The sequence below is a fragment of the Pholcus phalangioides genome, unplaced genomic scaffold, assembly GCF_987345545.1.
Source record: "Pholcus phalangioides strain wild (caught in Gottingen) unplaced genomic scaffold, Ppha-v1.0 ptg000024l_1, whole genome shotgun sequence".
Classification (NCBI taxonomy): Eukaryota; Metazoa; Arthropoda; class Arachnida; order Araneae; family Pholcidae; genus Pholcus; species Pholcus phalangioides.
In genome coordinates, this window is record NW_028301616.1 from 27,964,694 (window position 1) to 27,980,522 (window position 15,829).

The 15,829-nt window shown below is 36.7% G+C and overlaps 1 protein-coding gene across 1 annotated transcript in view; it reads left to right on the forward strand.

Annotated features, from left to right (window-relative positions):
• LOC149069127 (uncharacterized) overlaps positions 1-15,829 on the forward strand; it is a 50,125-nt gene that overhangs the window by 29,831 nt on the left and 4,465 nt on the right. The window contains exons 15-18 of the mRNA XM_089250738.1: positions 186-3,226; positions 6,988-7,126; positions 7,460-7,645; positions 14,176-14,267. Of these exons, the coding sequence (XP_089106864.1) occupies positions 186-3,226; positions 6,988-7,126; positions 7,460-7,645; positions 14,176-14,267 (3,458 nt within the window). The remainder of the gene's footprint in view (positions 1-185; positions 3,227-6,987; positions 7,127-7,459; positions 7,646-14,175; positions 14,268-15,829) is intronic.

The window sequence follows — 15,829 nt, forward strand, 5'->3', positions numbered from 1 at the left end:
TGTGATCCCCCAAGGGACTAGAGTGTCCTTCCAGTATGTCTAAATAGTTACAAATATATATTAAGAATATTGTCCATTGATTTATACACAGCAGTGGAAACAAATAAGTGTTTTATTATTTTTTCACATATATTAAAAAAAAAAAATTATGGTTGAATATCAATGTAATTTAATCTCATTTCTAGGGCGGCTTCCAGCCAAAGAAATTCAAAACTGGAACTGTTGTGAACAGCTTCCATTCAGTTCGCACAGCTAAACCTGTTCACGCCATGATGACTCCAGATACTACCAGCATGGACAGCAATGACAGCATATGCTCAGATAGTGGTAGTCTCAAAGAGTCCTGTTGCACCAGCGATAGTGAAAAGAACTCTGTGTTATCCCACGAGGAAATGTCTTCTGGTTTTCATTCGATGATGTCTAATGAATCAACTCTGGATCCACCAACAGCAGTTATGGTCAGTTCTTTACCCACCTCAGACTCGTGCAAAATTGAAATTGGTGGAGCTTCACCAAAGACACTGTCACCTGTTTCTCCATTGAAAAGTGTTTCACTTCCCAATGCACCATCTATTGATTCCAGTGTATCTTCCAAATCAGTCTTGAATACCCCAGCAATGAACAGTTTGATGCCTGACAGGGAAAATATTCAAGGCCTTGGATCACCTTCCTCCCCATCATCCACATTTAAATCATCAATTTGTGATGCATCATATTCTGATTCAGATAATTCTAAGTTTCTTTTATCATCTTTATCAAACACAGGACAAAGTCCTGATAAAAGTGGATGTAAAGCATCTCCGTCTATGTTCCTCAATTCGCCATCATGTGCAAATGGGTCGACTTCTGTAATATCTTCTATAAATTCTAACATCCTCCCAGATTCAGCATCAAACATTCCAGCATCGAATTCTTCTGAGTTGAAGTCTCAGTTAACATCCTTGCCTCAGACTACATCAACCTCTTCCTTGAACACATGTCTGGAAGAGAAAGAAGCTGCATCATCATCATTTCCATCGATATCTTCTGCATACAGTGCCGAGTCATTTTCGAATCCAATACCTGTCAACAAAGGTTCTGTTATCGTCTCTCCAGCTGCAACTGATAATGCAAAATCTAATTCTGATAAAATATCAGCACCGACTTCTTGTATGCCAAAAAAAGAGCAAGTTGAGTTTTCATCCACATTACCTTCCTCTGACCATAATGCCTCAGTTTCCGCATTATTATCTGTTAGTTCTAACGTTTCATCATCTGTACCCGATTCGCTACCTAGTTCAGAAGTGTATGAAGATAAAGTAGTAAAGTCATCTTCTGACAACAATACACCTACGTCTGTATTGGCATCTGTTATCTCTGATGGGTCATGCATCACTGCCCTTAATCCTGAAAACACTGCATCAGAGTTATGCAAAATCAAAGCAGAAAGCACTTCGCCTGTTGTTTTGTCATCTGTACCATCATCATATACCCAAAGCGGATCATTTTCTACTATATTGCCTGTTTGTTCCAATAGTCTTAGTGCCTCTGTACCTCCTCAAAATTCAGTTATAGTATGTGATCCAAATCAAATGAAAGTAGAGGCACCATTGTCTCCTACTTCATCATCATCTGCAAACAGCTCCTTGTTTTCCAATGTATTATCTGCTAATTCAAACAGTTCAGACTCTTCACAAAATGTTCCACCTGTATCTGATGCTTTGCTTCACAGCTCACCAATAGCATCCCTTCCAAACTATTCACCAACATCAAATTTTATTCGGGACACTATATCATCAGCAAACACTGTGTTGTCATATTCATCTGTATGTAGCACAGTTGCACGTTTCACTGCACCTACAGTGACGTCAACCTCTATTAGTTCCAGTAATTTAGCAATCACTAGTGACTCTGCAGTTAGCACTGCATCGAGTGATGCTACTCCCTCTTCAGAACATCAGATTAAACAAGAAATCATTCAAGATAATGAAACTGTATCATCGACCAATGATATTTTTTCTTCCTTATTGTCTCCCAGTAACACACCTGCATCTTCCTCGTCACCTATCCCTACAAGCTCTGTCAAATCAAATACTTCATCCGATTTATTAAAAACTGTTTTTGATGAAGTTTTTAGTGATTTAGAATTCATTAATGAAGATACCAATGTCACACAGACGGACAGGGAGAAGATCTTCAAAGCTGCTCCTTTATTGAACGGGTTACTGGATAAAGGAAAAGCTCCTTCTGCAAAAGACATTTCATCATTTACCATAGTGCAGAGTGGAAGCAAGATCAGTAGTCCAATGGTTGAAGTAAAACAAGAGAAAGAAACTGTTGGTAGTTCCACTGCTGTTGGCTCAGCCATAACTTCGCCTGTTGCCACAAATGGTGAGAATAATATCATTCAGTTGTATACTGGTCAGACAACATTGTCTGGTACTATCGAAGCAGAACGTGATCAGAATGGAGTTGTGCGTCTGCATATCGAAAGTCCAGAAAATTCCAATCAAGGTTGTGATTTGTCCTCTATTTCTGATATTGCGCAGACATTAGAGTGTGCATCGAAAGAGATCTCAAGAACAAATGCAGAGTGTGGTTCGCAGATGCCATTTACATGCGCTTGTGCAACAACGACAAATATGAGTATTGTCACGACCAGTACTCCTACCATAGGCAATACTGGACAACAAGTTATTTTTTTCACGCCAGTAAATCAGCCCCAACTGTACATACAGTCGCCCAATATAAAGTTTTGCATTTTGCAAAGTGTACCAAAAGTTGAAGAGACCATTAACTTGCCGAGAGTGTCGGTGAGTCAGATGACTCGGCTGCCGCAGCCTGTAGTGAGTACAGCTCCAAATTCAGTCAGCTTAAAAAGACCGTCCATTGATAGTCCGACTGTTCTTTCTTCCCCTGTTGCAAAAAGGCCTTGTGTAGATACAAGAACTGTAACTCCGAACACTGTGACTAATAGACCACCATTCCAGGGCATTCGACCTTTGCTACCTAAGGCTCAGGCAGAAATCACTAGTCCAACGAGGCTCAACGCTCCAAAAACTGTATCTGTACCTGTTGTTCAGAAGACCGGTTCTGTGAATGCAGAGAAAGAAACTAAAACGTATTCGGGACTCTCATCAGCAACGAGTCGTGTTTCTGCATCTCAACAGACTGTGAGTGAACCAATTAAAACCGGGTCCTCAACTTCTGCCCTGGAATATCTTTGTGAATGGAAAAACTGCGCTAGGTAAGTTTTTAGAATCCATTGTTAAATTTTTTTATTTTTAAAAATATTTTTAATTGACATGGATCTGTCTCTTTTTTTTCAAATTTTGATAGTGCACTATTTTATGGACAGGGTTTGTACACTCCTTGAAAATAATTGGAGGTCCTTGGAAGTAAAATAGAATTCATTTTCAAGTCTTTAAAAGTTCTTAAAAAAAGTTGTACAGTATAACCTCTCGATAATGGACACCCATGGGACCAAAACTTTTGTCCACTAACGGGGAGTGTTCGCTATTGGGGAGGATTCCTTTCTTTCAAACTGAGCACAAGGACCATGATACACATGCTACTTAGTAGCACAAAAGCATGCTACTTTCAAGCATGTGCTACTGATAAGCAAATGATTAGCACATGTTTTTAAAATAAACAAGCTTATTGAAGATTACGCTACTGTCTACAAAACTGTCTATTTTTCTGTGCTTGATAGTATGTGGTTAGAGGAGAAGAAGTTGGTAAACAAGTGTGAAAACACACGTGCAGGTTTACTGTGAACTAGTTTTCTTATTACTTAGTAGCAACAGCTCGATGGGGGAGATGAAAGATTTTCAAACTTGTTATTTTTTACAAGAACACTGAGTGCTTATGGAGTGTGGACTGTACAACAAAAATTACTCTAATGATTTTGCTCATTTTTACCGAGGAATAATTGATAAGGTAGGAAAATACTGCACACATGATTTTTTTTAAACATTTAAGAGACAGCACAGCTTCTCCCCAGACCTGCCAACTCTCTGTATTTAGGCGGGAGAAACTCCGGATTTTTCATTCTTCTTCCCATTCTCCGAATTTGTTAAAATTTCTCTAGATTTTGGCAGAAAATTAGATTTTACGCAAACTTTCATGACATCAATGACTGCGGTCGTCGTTAGAGAAAACACCCATAGAGGACAGACGTGGTTATTTCCATCAAGCAGCCATAAAAAGTCTTGGTGACTGCATTTAAGTAACTGGCAAAGATGTGACTTTGTTTACATAGCGTTTATCGGCAATCATTTATCAGGGGCATGACCTTGGTTGCCGAAATTCCTGTATAATCGTTATTGTATTTCATTAACCATTGTATTCCATGTATGGTAAACACAAGTTTTTCGGTTGATAAGGTTTTCGCAGCCATCATGTGATAAAAAACAATTTTTAACAAGTTTTTTCGTCAGCAGCTTTCTGAATATTTTTTTGATCCGGTCTATGACTGCAGGGGGGGGGGGGGGCTACCCCCTTCGGGAGAATCTCCGGATTTCTGGATTCCAAAAGTTGGCACGTGTGCTTCTCCGCTTCTCCCTATAAAAAGTGTTATTTCATATAACTAGTCAACAGACAAGTAAATTTTGCAAATTTATAAACTTTTTTTTGCAAAATTTGGATTTAATAATCTGATATTTTGCATTTATTGGCAAAAGTAATTTTCGAATCAAAGTTCTGAATTCATTTGTAAAAGCAAACTATACTAACAACACAATTTTTTTTTTCAAGTTTAATGATGAGGTTAATTATTAAAGTACTGTACTTAGTAAAAAAAAATCTAGAGTTCAAGTGCTGAGCAAAATTACTGATAAGGATATTTATTTGGCTTCTACTTAATTGCTTGTTACTTTTTACTTTTACTATTTACTTGCTACTATTTTGCTCTACTTCTTACTACTACTTATTTTGGCTTCAATAAGTGCAAATTATCAAGATTCGCAGAAAAAAAGTAAAGCGGTTGAAATTAGAGATGGGAATATTTGGCTTATTCAGTCCTTTTGCAGAGTATTCGGTTTGGCCAAATAATGTTTAGGTATTCGGCTGAATATCTGTGTAAGTCTAAGAACTACAAACTAATTTTTAAAAATTATAGGCTATTACTTAGAATTTTTTTGCATTAACTAAATATTTACTGATTATATTTTATTGTGTTGTGTGTATCAATTTGTGTGCAAGAGGTTATGTCGGTAAATTTCTAGGATAAGTAAAATGTGAAACTGAAAATATAATACTATTGCAATAAGGTGAAAGTGAGCATGAATTACACAAGTTCACTAACTGAAGGATGTACCTAGACAAGAAATGTATTGAGCTGCTGAAAGGGGCAAACACCTAGAGAGGAAAAATAAGTTGTAAATTTTATGATGCATTAATACTTGAGAGTAAATGATGGTTGACATTTTCTTAATTATATGTAAAATTTTGTAACAAGTGTTGAAAGGAAATTGATTCTGTAAGTACAGGGATATTGGCGAAAATGCCTCAGCATTTAAATTTATCACTTAATGAAGATTGTTTCATGATTTTTCTGTCTTTGCTAATGAATACAGATTCAGCTAATGAACATTTTCTATATGAATGCACTCACTAACATAAGGCAATCACGTGAGCTGAATTTTCACATGAATCATCACTAGAATTACTGTCACTAGAGCCCCATTAACTCCTGTCTACCTCAGAATCTTTTTTCAGATGTATCTACACTTCTTTTTGTGAAATTCTTTGTACCATTTCAGATAAAATTGAAACATTCAGCCAAAATAGAAAAAAGCATTTAAAAAGGGGGGGGGGGGAGCCCTTGTTTTCAAAGTATGTGTTCTTTCAGTGCATTACTTTTAGCCTGAAACTGAACAGTCTGGACATTCTAGGAGTATCTGCATGCATCAGACATAGAAATGAGCTGACTAAATCACAAATAGATGGGGAGAACTATACAAACTCGATTCCAGAACGAATTATCTTCATTAGCCAAGGTATTGCTGTAGTATTAAAATACATCATTGTTAAATTTGATTGTCAGTTATCATGGCAATAAAAATCTTTCATTACCAGTTTTTTAATATCCATTTAAAAAATAAATTGCATAGTTAAAATTCAATATAAAACATTTGAAATTGCCAATAATTTCATTTTCAATTAAAAACACCAATTTTATTTATAATTATGACAAATTTTAAGAAAATATATATTTTGTCCAAATATTTGGTATTTGGTCAAAACATTAGCCGAATATTTGGTATTCGGCTGTTTGGCCAAATCACTATTCATCCCATCCCTGGTTAAAATCAAGTTTTTGTGAAATGCAATTTTTAAAGAATTTTATGACTGTGCATGCTGTTTTCATGGAAATGCATGTAGTTGTTTCACAAAGCAGCCAAAATATTTTGTGAAAGTTAAAAATTGTTTGCAGTTTTCTATGATATAGGGTTCATCAATAACATCTTTGTCTTATTAATTTCTTGTTGGTCTCTTAAATGCACTCTTGGCTAAATCTTAACTATAAATTACAGGCCTGAAATTTCAGAACAGTTCATCAAGTATTTTTCTAGAAATTAGAAAAAAAACACACAAACTAGTGTATCTCTTCGATTGCCAGCATAGGCTCTCTCTATTATTGGAATAGTTGCTATCTTTCTTTCTCTACCCTTGACACAGCTTTGTTTTTGGAACCTTAGTTATGTACCAGGACTGAATAACTATTGCTTGACATGCCTAGCATGTAGAAATTTTTACCTGACTTGTAATTTTTTTTTCTCAATCTTGTGTCCAATGCCAGCATATGAAATATCGATTCTAGCATGTATTATTTTAAGTCGGGCGAGTGAGATTTTGGAGATTTGTCCAGTCTTGTTATGTACATGTGTTTTTGGTGATTTCATTATGTCCCTGATTGGAGATGTATGGTGAGTAGGCATATTGAAATATAATTCACAGTCCTAGAGTGACAGTATTGTAATATGTATTTTTAACTTTTTTTAACAGGAAGTTCAATTCTGCTGGAGCAGTTTTTGTTCATGCAGGGAAAATGCATGCTCCATATGGCAATGATGATGTCATTTGTCAATGGGAAGGTTGTGATTCTATGAAGCGAAGAAGTTTTTCTCTTCTCACTCATTTACAGGTTTGTATCTGGTTTGAATTTTGCAAAACTTTTTCAACATTTACTAATAATAATTTGTAAATTGTAATTTTTAATATGGTATTTGGTGAATTTTTATTAAAATTTGTCAATTCGAAAATTCATTCTAAATTTTAGTGAGAAAATTGCGGGATTTTTTTGGTCTTATTTAAGGAAAGGTGTAAGGAAAGGTCATGAGAGGCTTTTAAAAAAAAATTTTTTTTGAAGGAAAATGACATTAATGAAGTTTATGAAAATGATGACACACTTTTTTTGTAAGTCATCTATTTACTTTCATGAATCATTTCCCTATGTATTTTTTTCTCAATTTCTCAGGACTGGCATTGTAATGAGAAAGTATTGCATGCTCAGGCAATGCGTCGAAAGCAGCTGGACCAACAGGGAAAGACAACTATTGCAGCTCCACAGATGCCTCCACCTCATCCAGGATATGCACCCGATGCGGCTATTCTGGCTATCAGAAGACATGCACTGCAGTATTTAAATCCCAAAGAACTTTCGGTATGTAATATTTTTGCATTCGAATGGCCTTATATTTCTTTATATTTGAGAGAGATGCTCATAGATAAACTGATCCTCTTTTATGACATCTCAGTATTGTTATCTTTCAATTTGTATGCCTGCACTTTCAAGTTCTGAACAAAAATAGGTATAACTTCACTATAGCCAGAAAGTTTTATATTGAATCAAATAACAAAATGGTGATCATATGGAGAGAAAACCGCAAGGAATTTTCTTAAATATTTCAATAATAATTTTAATTGTTAATACGATATCAACATAAAATAGTCACACCCATCACAAAATGTCTGTTAGAATCATAGAGTCTAATTGGAGATAATTTAGCATGTGCATTCATTCTTTCTACTTCCTTACCAATAGAAATATATTCCTACTGTCCAACAGCCCTATTCCTCTTTAAGAAAGATAACAGAGACCAAACTTCCAGCCCCCCCAACCCATCAGCTTCAAAATTTTAGAATATGCAAAAAGTAGAGTTATGGGAGCAGAAACAAAAAAACATTGTAAAACATAAAGATTATTTGCCTCTTCCCCCTTTCTCTGCACCCTTGGTTTAGAACTGCTATTATATAGTACAAAATCCATATTTATATATTTGCATTTTGCTTGAACATAATGTAAATTAGTATTTTTTTTTTTGGGAAAAACATATTTCATAACATGAATACCTCCCACCCACTCCTCAACTACAACTATCAGTATTTTTCATTACAGCAGCATACAAATGGTCATACAAATAAAATATATAGATGCATGAAAAATGCATATGTGGTGATACATACATAGCATAGCTGCCAAGTCTCCCGAATTTTATCTTCATCGCTCGATCTCCCGAAAAGTTCTTAAATCTCCCAAATTTTTACAAAAATCAAAAAAATCCCTAATTGTCCCTAAAAATTCCCTACTTCATTAAAAAAATCCCCACTTATGAAAACAATTTCTAAGGAATTTCTTGTGGGGCATGAAGCCTCTTTTTTTTTTCCCTTTCGAAATGACGTCACACGTCGTAAATGGGGAAATTCCCTTTTTAAGGAAGTTTTACAAACCCTCTGATAGTAACAAGAAAGTTGTTTGTCTTATCGTGCAGGGAAATGGCTTAGCAGCCAATAGTCCTGGATAATAATTGAAGATTATGGTGATGCACATGTGGTCAAAATTTCTTTTGTTGAAGTTACGTACGTGCGATATAACAAAGCATGAATAATGATAAGCAAAAACATATTTAATCAATTTTAAAGATACTTATTCCGATGAATTTCCTTTCATCAAACGTTCCAGAAGAGGGCTGACTTTTCCTTTTTGTACAAGTTGTGTTACGGACATAAACATCGGTCATGGAAAGACTGCCATCATCAGTCGTGAAGTGAAAAAAAAACATCAAACAAGTGTCACAAAAAGTCAGTGTTCTTCAAAAATTGACGGTGTTTTCCTTCATCTTCCGATGATTTTGGGATCATTCGCGGAGAATGTTTGTTCACAGGGTTTCTGATTGAACACAATATTTATTTTTACATCATTGAAGTTTTGGCCTCCAATTTCACTTGTTTTTTGCGTAGGAATTTTATTCCGAAGGGTTTAACTTCCATGTGTGTAAAATCCCTATTTTAATTTGACTTCAGTTTTTGAGTAGGGATTTTATTCCCTATGCTTCAACTTTTATGTTTGGAAAATCCCTATTGTATTTATTAGGGAGTGGTTTTAGTATAAAATACGGGTGTGCGCGAAAATCTCCCGAATTTTCATTTTCAAAAGTTGGCAGCTATGACATAGGCCGTTTTATAAGTAAGGTATCTTGCAGCTATATCTCATAAAGATAGCAGCAAGGTCACTTTCAAATTATTACAACTAAGTATTACCCTTTAAATTTCTGTCGCAACAAGTTGGAGCACAAAAGAGATTCTTGGTTTATGTTCTGGTGTCATTCCGAGTTTGGGTTGTAACAGTTATTTTGGAAATGTACAATGTTAAGTGTCTTGCAGTGAAAAAAAAACCATTTTTGTCTTAACTAGAAACTGCCCAGATCAAAATTGAATTGGAATAAGTTCATGGGGACTCTACGCCATCATTTAAGACCATTTACTTGTGGAACAAAACAAATTTAAACAAGCCGCATGTCCATCACAAAAGAAGAGTGTCTTGTTTAGGTCACCACCCTGGAAATCATTGAAAAAGTCCACGGTGTCGTCATGGAAGATCACAGATTGAAGTTGTTTGAGATGGTCGATGTTCTAAGCATTTCAACAGAATGGGTTCACAATATTTATTTATTTATTTATTTATTGTGAATGGCAGGGGGTGGGGACACTTACATCACAAAAAAATAAACGTACAAAAAAGAAAAGAAAAGAAAATGGTGATATGAATAAAATACGCACAACTAATAAAAGAGGTGTATGTAAAATTCTTCATGGGAAATTAAAAATGAAAATGTTTTATGTCCAAGATGGATGCTGAGATTGATCATGATTGATGAAAAGCGAATGAAAAACATTTCAAAAGAAAATTTGTCAATATTGGCTCATACCACTAAAGACTGGCAGTTTTTGTTTGTGGATAAAACATGGATTCTTCACTATGCACTGTACTAGAGTCAAAACAACAGTGGAAAGCAGTAGTGGATGAAGCGTGGTGGAATGGCACTGAGCAAAACGGGAGCCTTTTTTGTCTGCTGTGAAAAACTGTGATGGCTAAAATTTTTAATGATTTTCAAGGACTATTTCTCTCTCTCCAGAAGGGTAAGAAATCAATAAAAGAACATTGTGCCATACTTTTGGGAAATTTGAAAGAAGAGCTGCAGGGGAAGCAGCAAACAGTATTGCACAAATAAATCCCTATTTAACTAAGACAATGCTCCATCCCACAAATCCACCATTGCAATGGCAGAATTGCATGAATTAGGATTTTTGTCAAATCTCTCTTCCACTGAATTCTACAGATGTGGTCCCATGTGACTTTTTCCTGTTCCTAAACTTGAAAGTTTGGCTTGGTGGAGATTTTTTTCGTTAAATCAAGAAGTCATCACATATATAAATGACTACTTTGAGGGGTTAGAGAAAACATCATTTTCTGACCTGATAAATAAATTTGAAAATTATTAAAGACTGTGTGGAGCTTGAAGGAGACAATAGTGAAAAATAAAATTGTAACAAATCTATTTTTCCAGTATGGACATTTTTACTAACTTTTGTGTGGTCTTATATCACATAATGTGTTTTGTTTGTTTATACGTTGTTAAAAGAAGGTGAGAAGAGAAAATCTATCTTCCAAGAGAAGAGAGCACGGGTTGGCGTGTGGCTTCCATTCTGTAAGGTTGTGTGCTTTGAAATAAATTCGTCTTAAGTTTCGTAGTTGCGTACATAAATTGGAAACCCCTCCAATATCAAGTGCCTAAGAATATTTTCCTCACCTCACGGAAAAGTGAGACACCTCCACCCGATGTCGTTTATAAAGTTAGCGCCCAGCATTGTGGCTCAAATGCAAGGCGGTATGAGCGAACATTCGATCTCAATTGTGAGGTTCCTGGTAGTGCTTAGAATCGAAATGGGGTACCTGGCCAAAGGTAAGAAATGTGATTTGATCCTACTCACTCTAGAATTAGGAGAGAAAGTACCGAATGATTCGCGTGTAGTAGATATGAAGCATATAATAATAACAAAGTCCTCCAGTTATGAGGAAGAATTCATGAAAGCCCTGCTGGCTACTATTATCAGAGAAAGAGGGAGAAGAAGAATGAACTAGAATAGCTGAAGAAAGAGAGAGAGGGGGGGGGGGGAAATTGCTCTAGAATCGCCGAAGAGAAATAACAAATCGCCCTAGAACATTCTTTTGAACTTGAAAAGATGCGGTTGCAACTTGAGCTTCAATGAATCTCGCAAACCGGCAGAAGAACCATTCTTCGCTCTCATCGATCAGTCCTCCAAGTTCGACGTGAAGAGGTTGATCCCGAATTTCAATCCGAGTGAAGATGATATGTCGTTATTCCTAAAGTTGTTTGAAAGACAGCTAAAATTCTTGAGGGTTGCTTATCTGCCAAATGAAGTCGCTAAACTCATTGCTTGAGAACCTGAGGATAAGGCCCATGATTACAACCACGTCCGGGAGGTGCTGTTACACTGTTTTAAGCTGAGTGTGGAAAGGTTCCAGCAGCTCTTCTCTACTCACAGAAAAGTACCTGGGAGGACTATCACAATGAGATCCAAAGTTACTTTGAAGGCTGGCTGTCCGAACTGAACATTAAAAACTTTGACAAGCTGAAAGATCTGATGATTTTGGATCAGATGAAGAAGAGGATCCCACCTGAAGTTAAAGAACATTTTTTGGATGTTTGGGAGTGAGTGGACTACCCCCTGAAGATATCGTGGAGAAGCTTGATGCTTATGATAATCTTCAAAGCAAAAAGAGCGAGATCCAATGTGAGAGAAAGAAGTTGCAGCATGTGACAGAGACTTTCATTCTAATCAATGTGCTAACCCGGAATCGGAAGATGCAGGACGTCATCCTGTCTTAAGATGTTATGGTTGTGGGGAACCTGGTGTTACCAAGTCCTGATGCCGAACTTGTAATCTTCCAATGGATAAACTTGGACCCAGTGTCAACGTTTTGGACTTTTACAGTTTCTCATCCGAGAGACATCAAAGTCATTATTTGTAACAGGCGTGGAGCAGTTTGTGCTGACACGGGTGCCTATACCATTTCCTACAAGAACATGGTTTGCCCTTTTCCCGCAAGACAATCGTTATGAGACTAGTCAATGGATATGCTAGTAGAGCCAAAGTCCTAACTACGACTGTGGACATTAATATAAATGTCCAAGGTAAAGTAATGCGCACTGAGATGATGGTGCTACCACAGGCCAGAGAAAACCGAACCCTCCTGGGTACCGACTTTCGCAGAGATGCTGGAATCATCCTGGATGCACAGCAAGGAAAGTGGTACTTCTCTGAAGCTTCTGAGAAGCAACATCCATTAGTCGAAAGCCCATCTGAAAGCAGTGCCTTCCTAGCACTACCTGCTGAGTCATCGTGCCGAATTCATAAAGATGAAGGTACCCACCTTACTTCTCAGCAAAGAGAACTCAATTCCTTCCCGGCTGAGTTCAAGGGATGCTTCAAGCCAGGGGAAGGCTCGTCATCTTTTATCGAGCAGTGAGAACTTTATTCCGTTTCAGAAGAATCCCATAGATGCTCCAACTCGGGCAGGAAGATCTTTCCTCGAGCACCAGATCAACACGAGTGGTGATGACGGTATACTGCTGTAGAGGTGGCCCTGGAGAAGGCTACAAAAAGTGTCGTGTATCAAATTTTCGCTTGACCTTGTGAGGAAGGCATGCTTGCTATAACTACGGTCAATGTAGACATGTTGCCCGACGATGTATGGATCAGATAGTGTGTTACCAGTGTAGAAATTGTGGTCATATTGCCCATAACTGTCCCAGCAGCCATGCTGATAAGCCATCCCGCTCGATTCGTAAAGGAGTCTATCGATGTGAGCTGTTGAACTTCATTGTAGTGGAGAAGAATTCATGGACTTTCAGAAAGTCCCAATGTGGGAATGATGTTTTAGATAAGATCATCGAAAAAGTTAAATCCACCCAGGAATCTGAAGATTATGCAAACGGGAGAAAACGAGAACTCGTCTTGAGTCCAGTAAAGCAGTAGCAACTCCAAAGGGAGTTGACTCCATTACGAGATGCTGAGACCACAACCGTGGTTACCCGGACCCCAAGAGAGTGGCATTCTTCAAAAGTGCATCCAAACCCTAGTGCAGGGCCGTAATTTAAACTTTTTCCGGGGGGGGGGGGCAACGCACATGTACTCAATGTATGTATGTATATATATATATATATATATATATATATATATATACCATTTTTAGTGTATTTTCAAAGGCAACGCCCCCCCCCCAAATGACGGGCCTGCCCTGGTGGGTGTCTTGAGAACCAGTGTGATTCAAGGACTGAACTTCGACCTGAGACAAGAGTGTCTGCAGTTCCTGGAGCTTTTCGTTGTGTCTGTCAGGAACTACCCCCAAAGCCAAGATGGCTCTTACTGGCTCCTCGCTGAGACGTCGTCGGAGCCAGGGGGGAGATTGTAACGAATCTATAATTCCAGTATGGACATTTTTACTAACTCTCTGTGGTCTTATATCACATAATGTGTTTTGTTTATTTATACGTTGTTAAAAGAAGGTGAGAAGAGAAAAATCTACCTCTTCCAAGAGAAGAGAGCCGTGAGTTGGAATGTGGCTTCCATTCTGTAAGGTTGTGTGTTTTGAGTGTGATTTGAAATAAAGTCTTCTTCGTAAGTTCCGTAGTTTCATGCATAAATTGGAAATCCCTCCAATATTAAGTGTCTAGGAATATTCCCCCACCTCACGGAAAGGCGACGCCCCTCCACCCGACGTCGTTTATAAAATAGAATTTGTCCAAAAAGAAATTTAAATACCCCTCTTTTGCTTTACTTATCAAATGATCCTGGTATGCCTTTGCTAAATCAAATTTATCGTTTCAGGAGGAGAAGGAAAGTGCTCTGGCAAAAAGTATTCGTTTGACAAGTGCCCTAATCTTAAGGAACTTGGTGACTTACAGCTCTTTGGCTAGAAGGTGGGTTTTACTTCTTTTATATTTTTACATGAATATAAATATATATTCACATAATTATGTTTTTTATTGTATTATGTCTTAATAAAATGTCATTGTTCATAGTTTTTGACTTTTTGGGGTCTATGTAATGGTGATTCATAATATTGTCACACTAATGTCCCCTTATTGTGTGTGTGTGTTTTTTTTAAAATCTAATCTATATTAATGTGTGCTGCTCGATTTTAAGCACCTGCAATTACTGAGATAGAACTGGTACATTTTTATGAATTAGTCCTCTGGTTCTAGGAACTAATGGAGTTTGTAAAAATGAGTGTTTTGACTATTTAATTGTATTATGATTCTGATAAACTGCAAAAAAATTCATCTGTCAGCTACTGGTATATTTCAATTCGAAAGAGGTGAACTTCTATTTGATCATTAATTTTTGTCTATAACTTTTTTGTGAACATCTTTACTATATTAAATATATGTGCTTTGATAAGTAACATACTCATAAAAAAGTTATAGCCTTCTTATTAGGTCAAGTTAATACAAGATTATGGCAAATTTGAGCATCTATAAAACTGTCATCAGACCTGCCAACTCTCTGGATTTAGATGGTATACCCTGAATTTTTTGCCCTTCTTCCTGCTCTCCGGATTTCGGCAGAAAATTAGATTTTGGAGAAAATTTTTTCCAATTTCTCTTACATATTCTCATAATTTTTTTAGATTTTCCTTAAGCGTTCATGATGTCGTGACATGAATGGCTTAAGTTGCCCTTGGGAAAAACATCTATAGAGAGTAGTCATAGTTTGCGGGAACTAGAATTCCTAGGAAATACAGACTCTATTCCATATATAAAAATGCCATAGCAGAACCTACCTACTCGGTTGACAATGCCACTTTCGTTGAGCAACCATCAAAAATGTTTTGGTGACTGCATTTAAGGAAACTGCCAACAACGTGACTTTGCTTACTTAGCATTTATCAATGATTATTTATCAGGATGGTCTTGGATGCAGAAATCCCTGTAGAATTATTATTGTATTCTATTAACAACCACCCACAGCGAACACAATAACATAACATGACAAAATCTGGTCATTTTTGTCACACCACAGTCATTTTCTGCACACGAGGGCTAATTAGACCAGGACTTATTTATTGCCGATTCAAATGGTAACCTTTTTTATACTCATCGAGAGGTTGGTGCGGACAAAACCTGAACATAGCCCTAAAGCATCTTTTGGCGCAACAATTAATTTAAGACGTCTTATTTTCTGGGAAACACAGTAATACGAGATAATTTTTTAGACTTGGTGCAAGTAAATTTTTTAGTTCTTTTAGCGATATTAAATTTCACAATCTATTTTAAAACACAAGTGGAATAGTTTTCAAAAGTTTTAGCAAATTAAACCTTTTTAGTGTATAAGACTTTAATATAAAATACAGTTGACTCTCGTTTCTACCTACCCATATGGATGGACGTAAAAAATTTATTCATAAAATCAAAAGTTTGAAAGTGGGGAAGACATTTGAAGGAATAGTATATTGTTTAAGGGAAGATAGAGAAAATCGAGC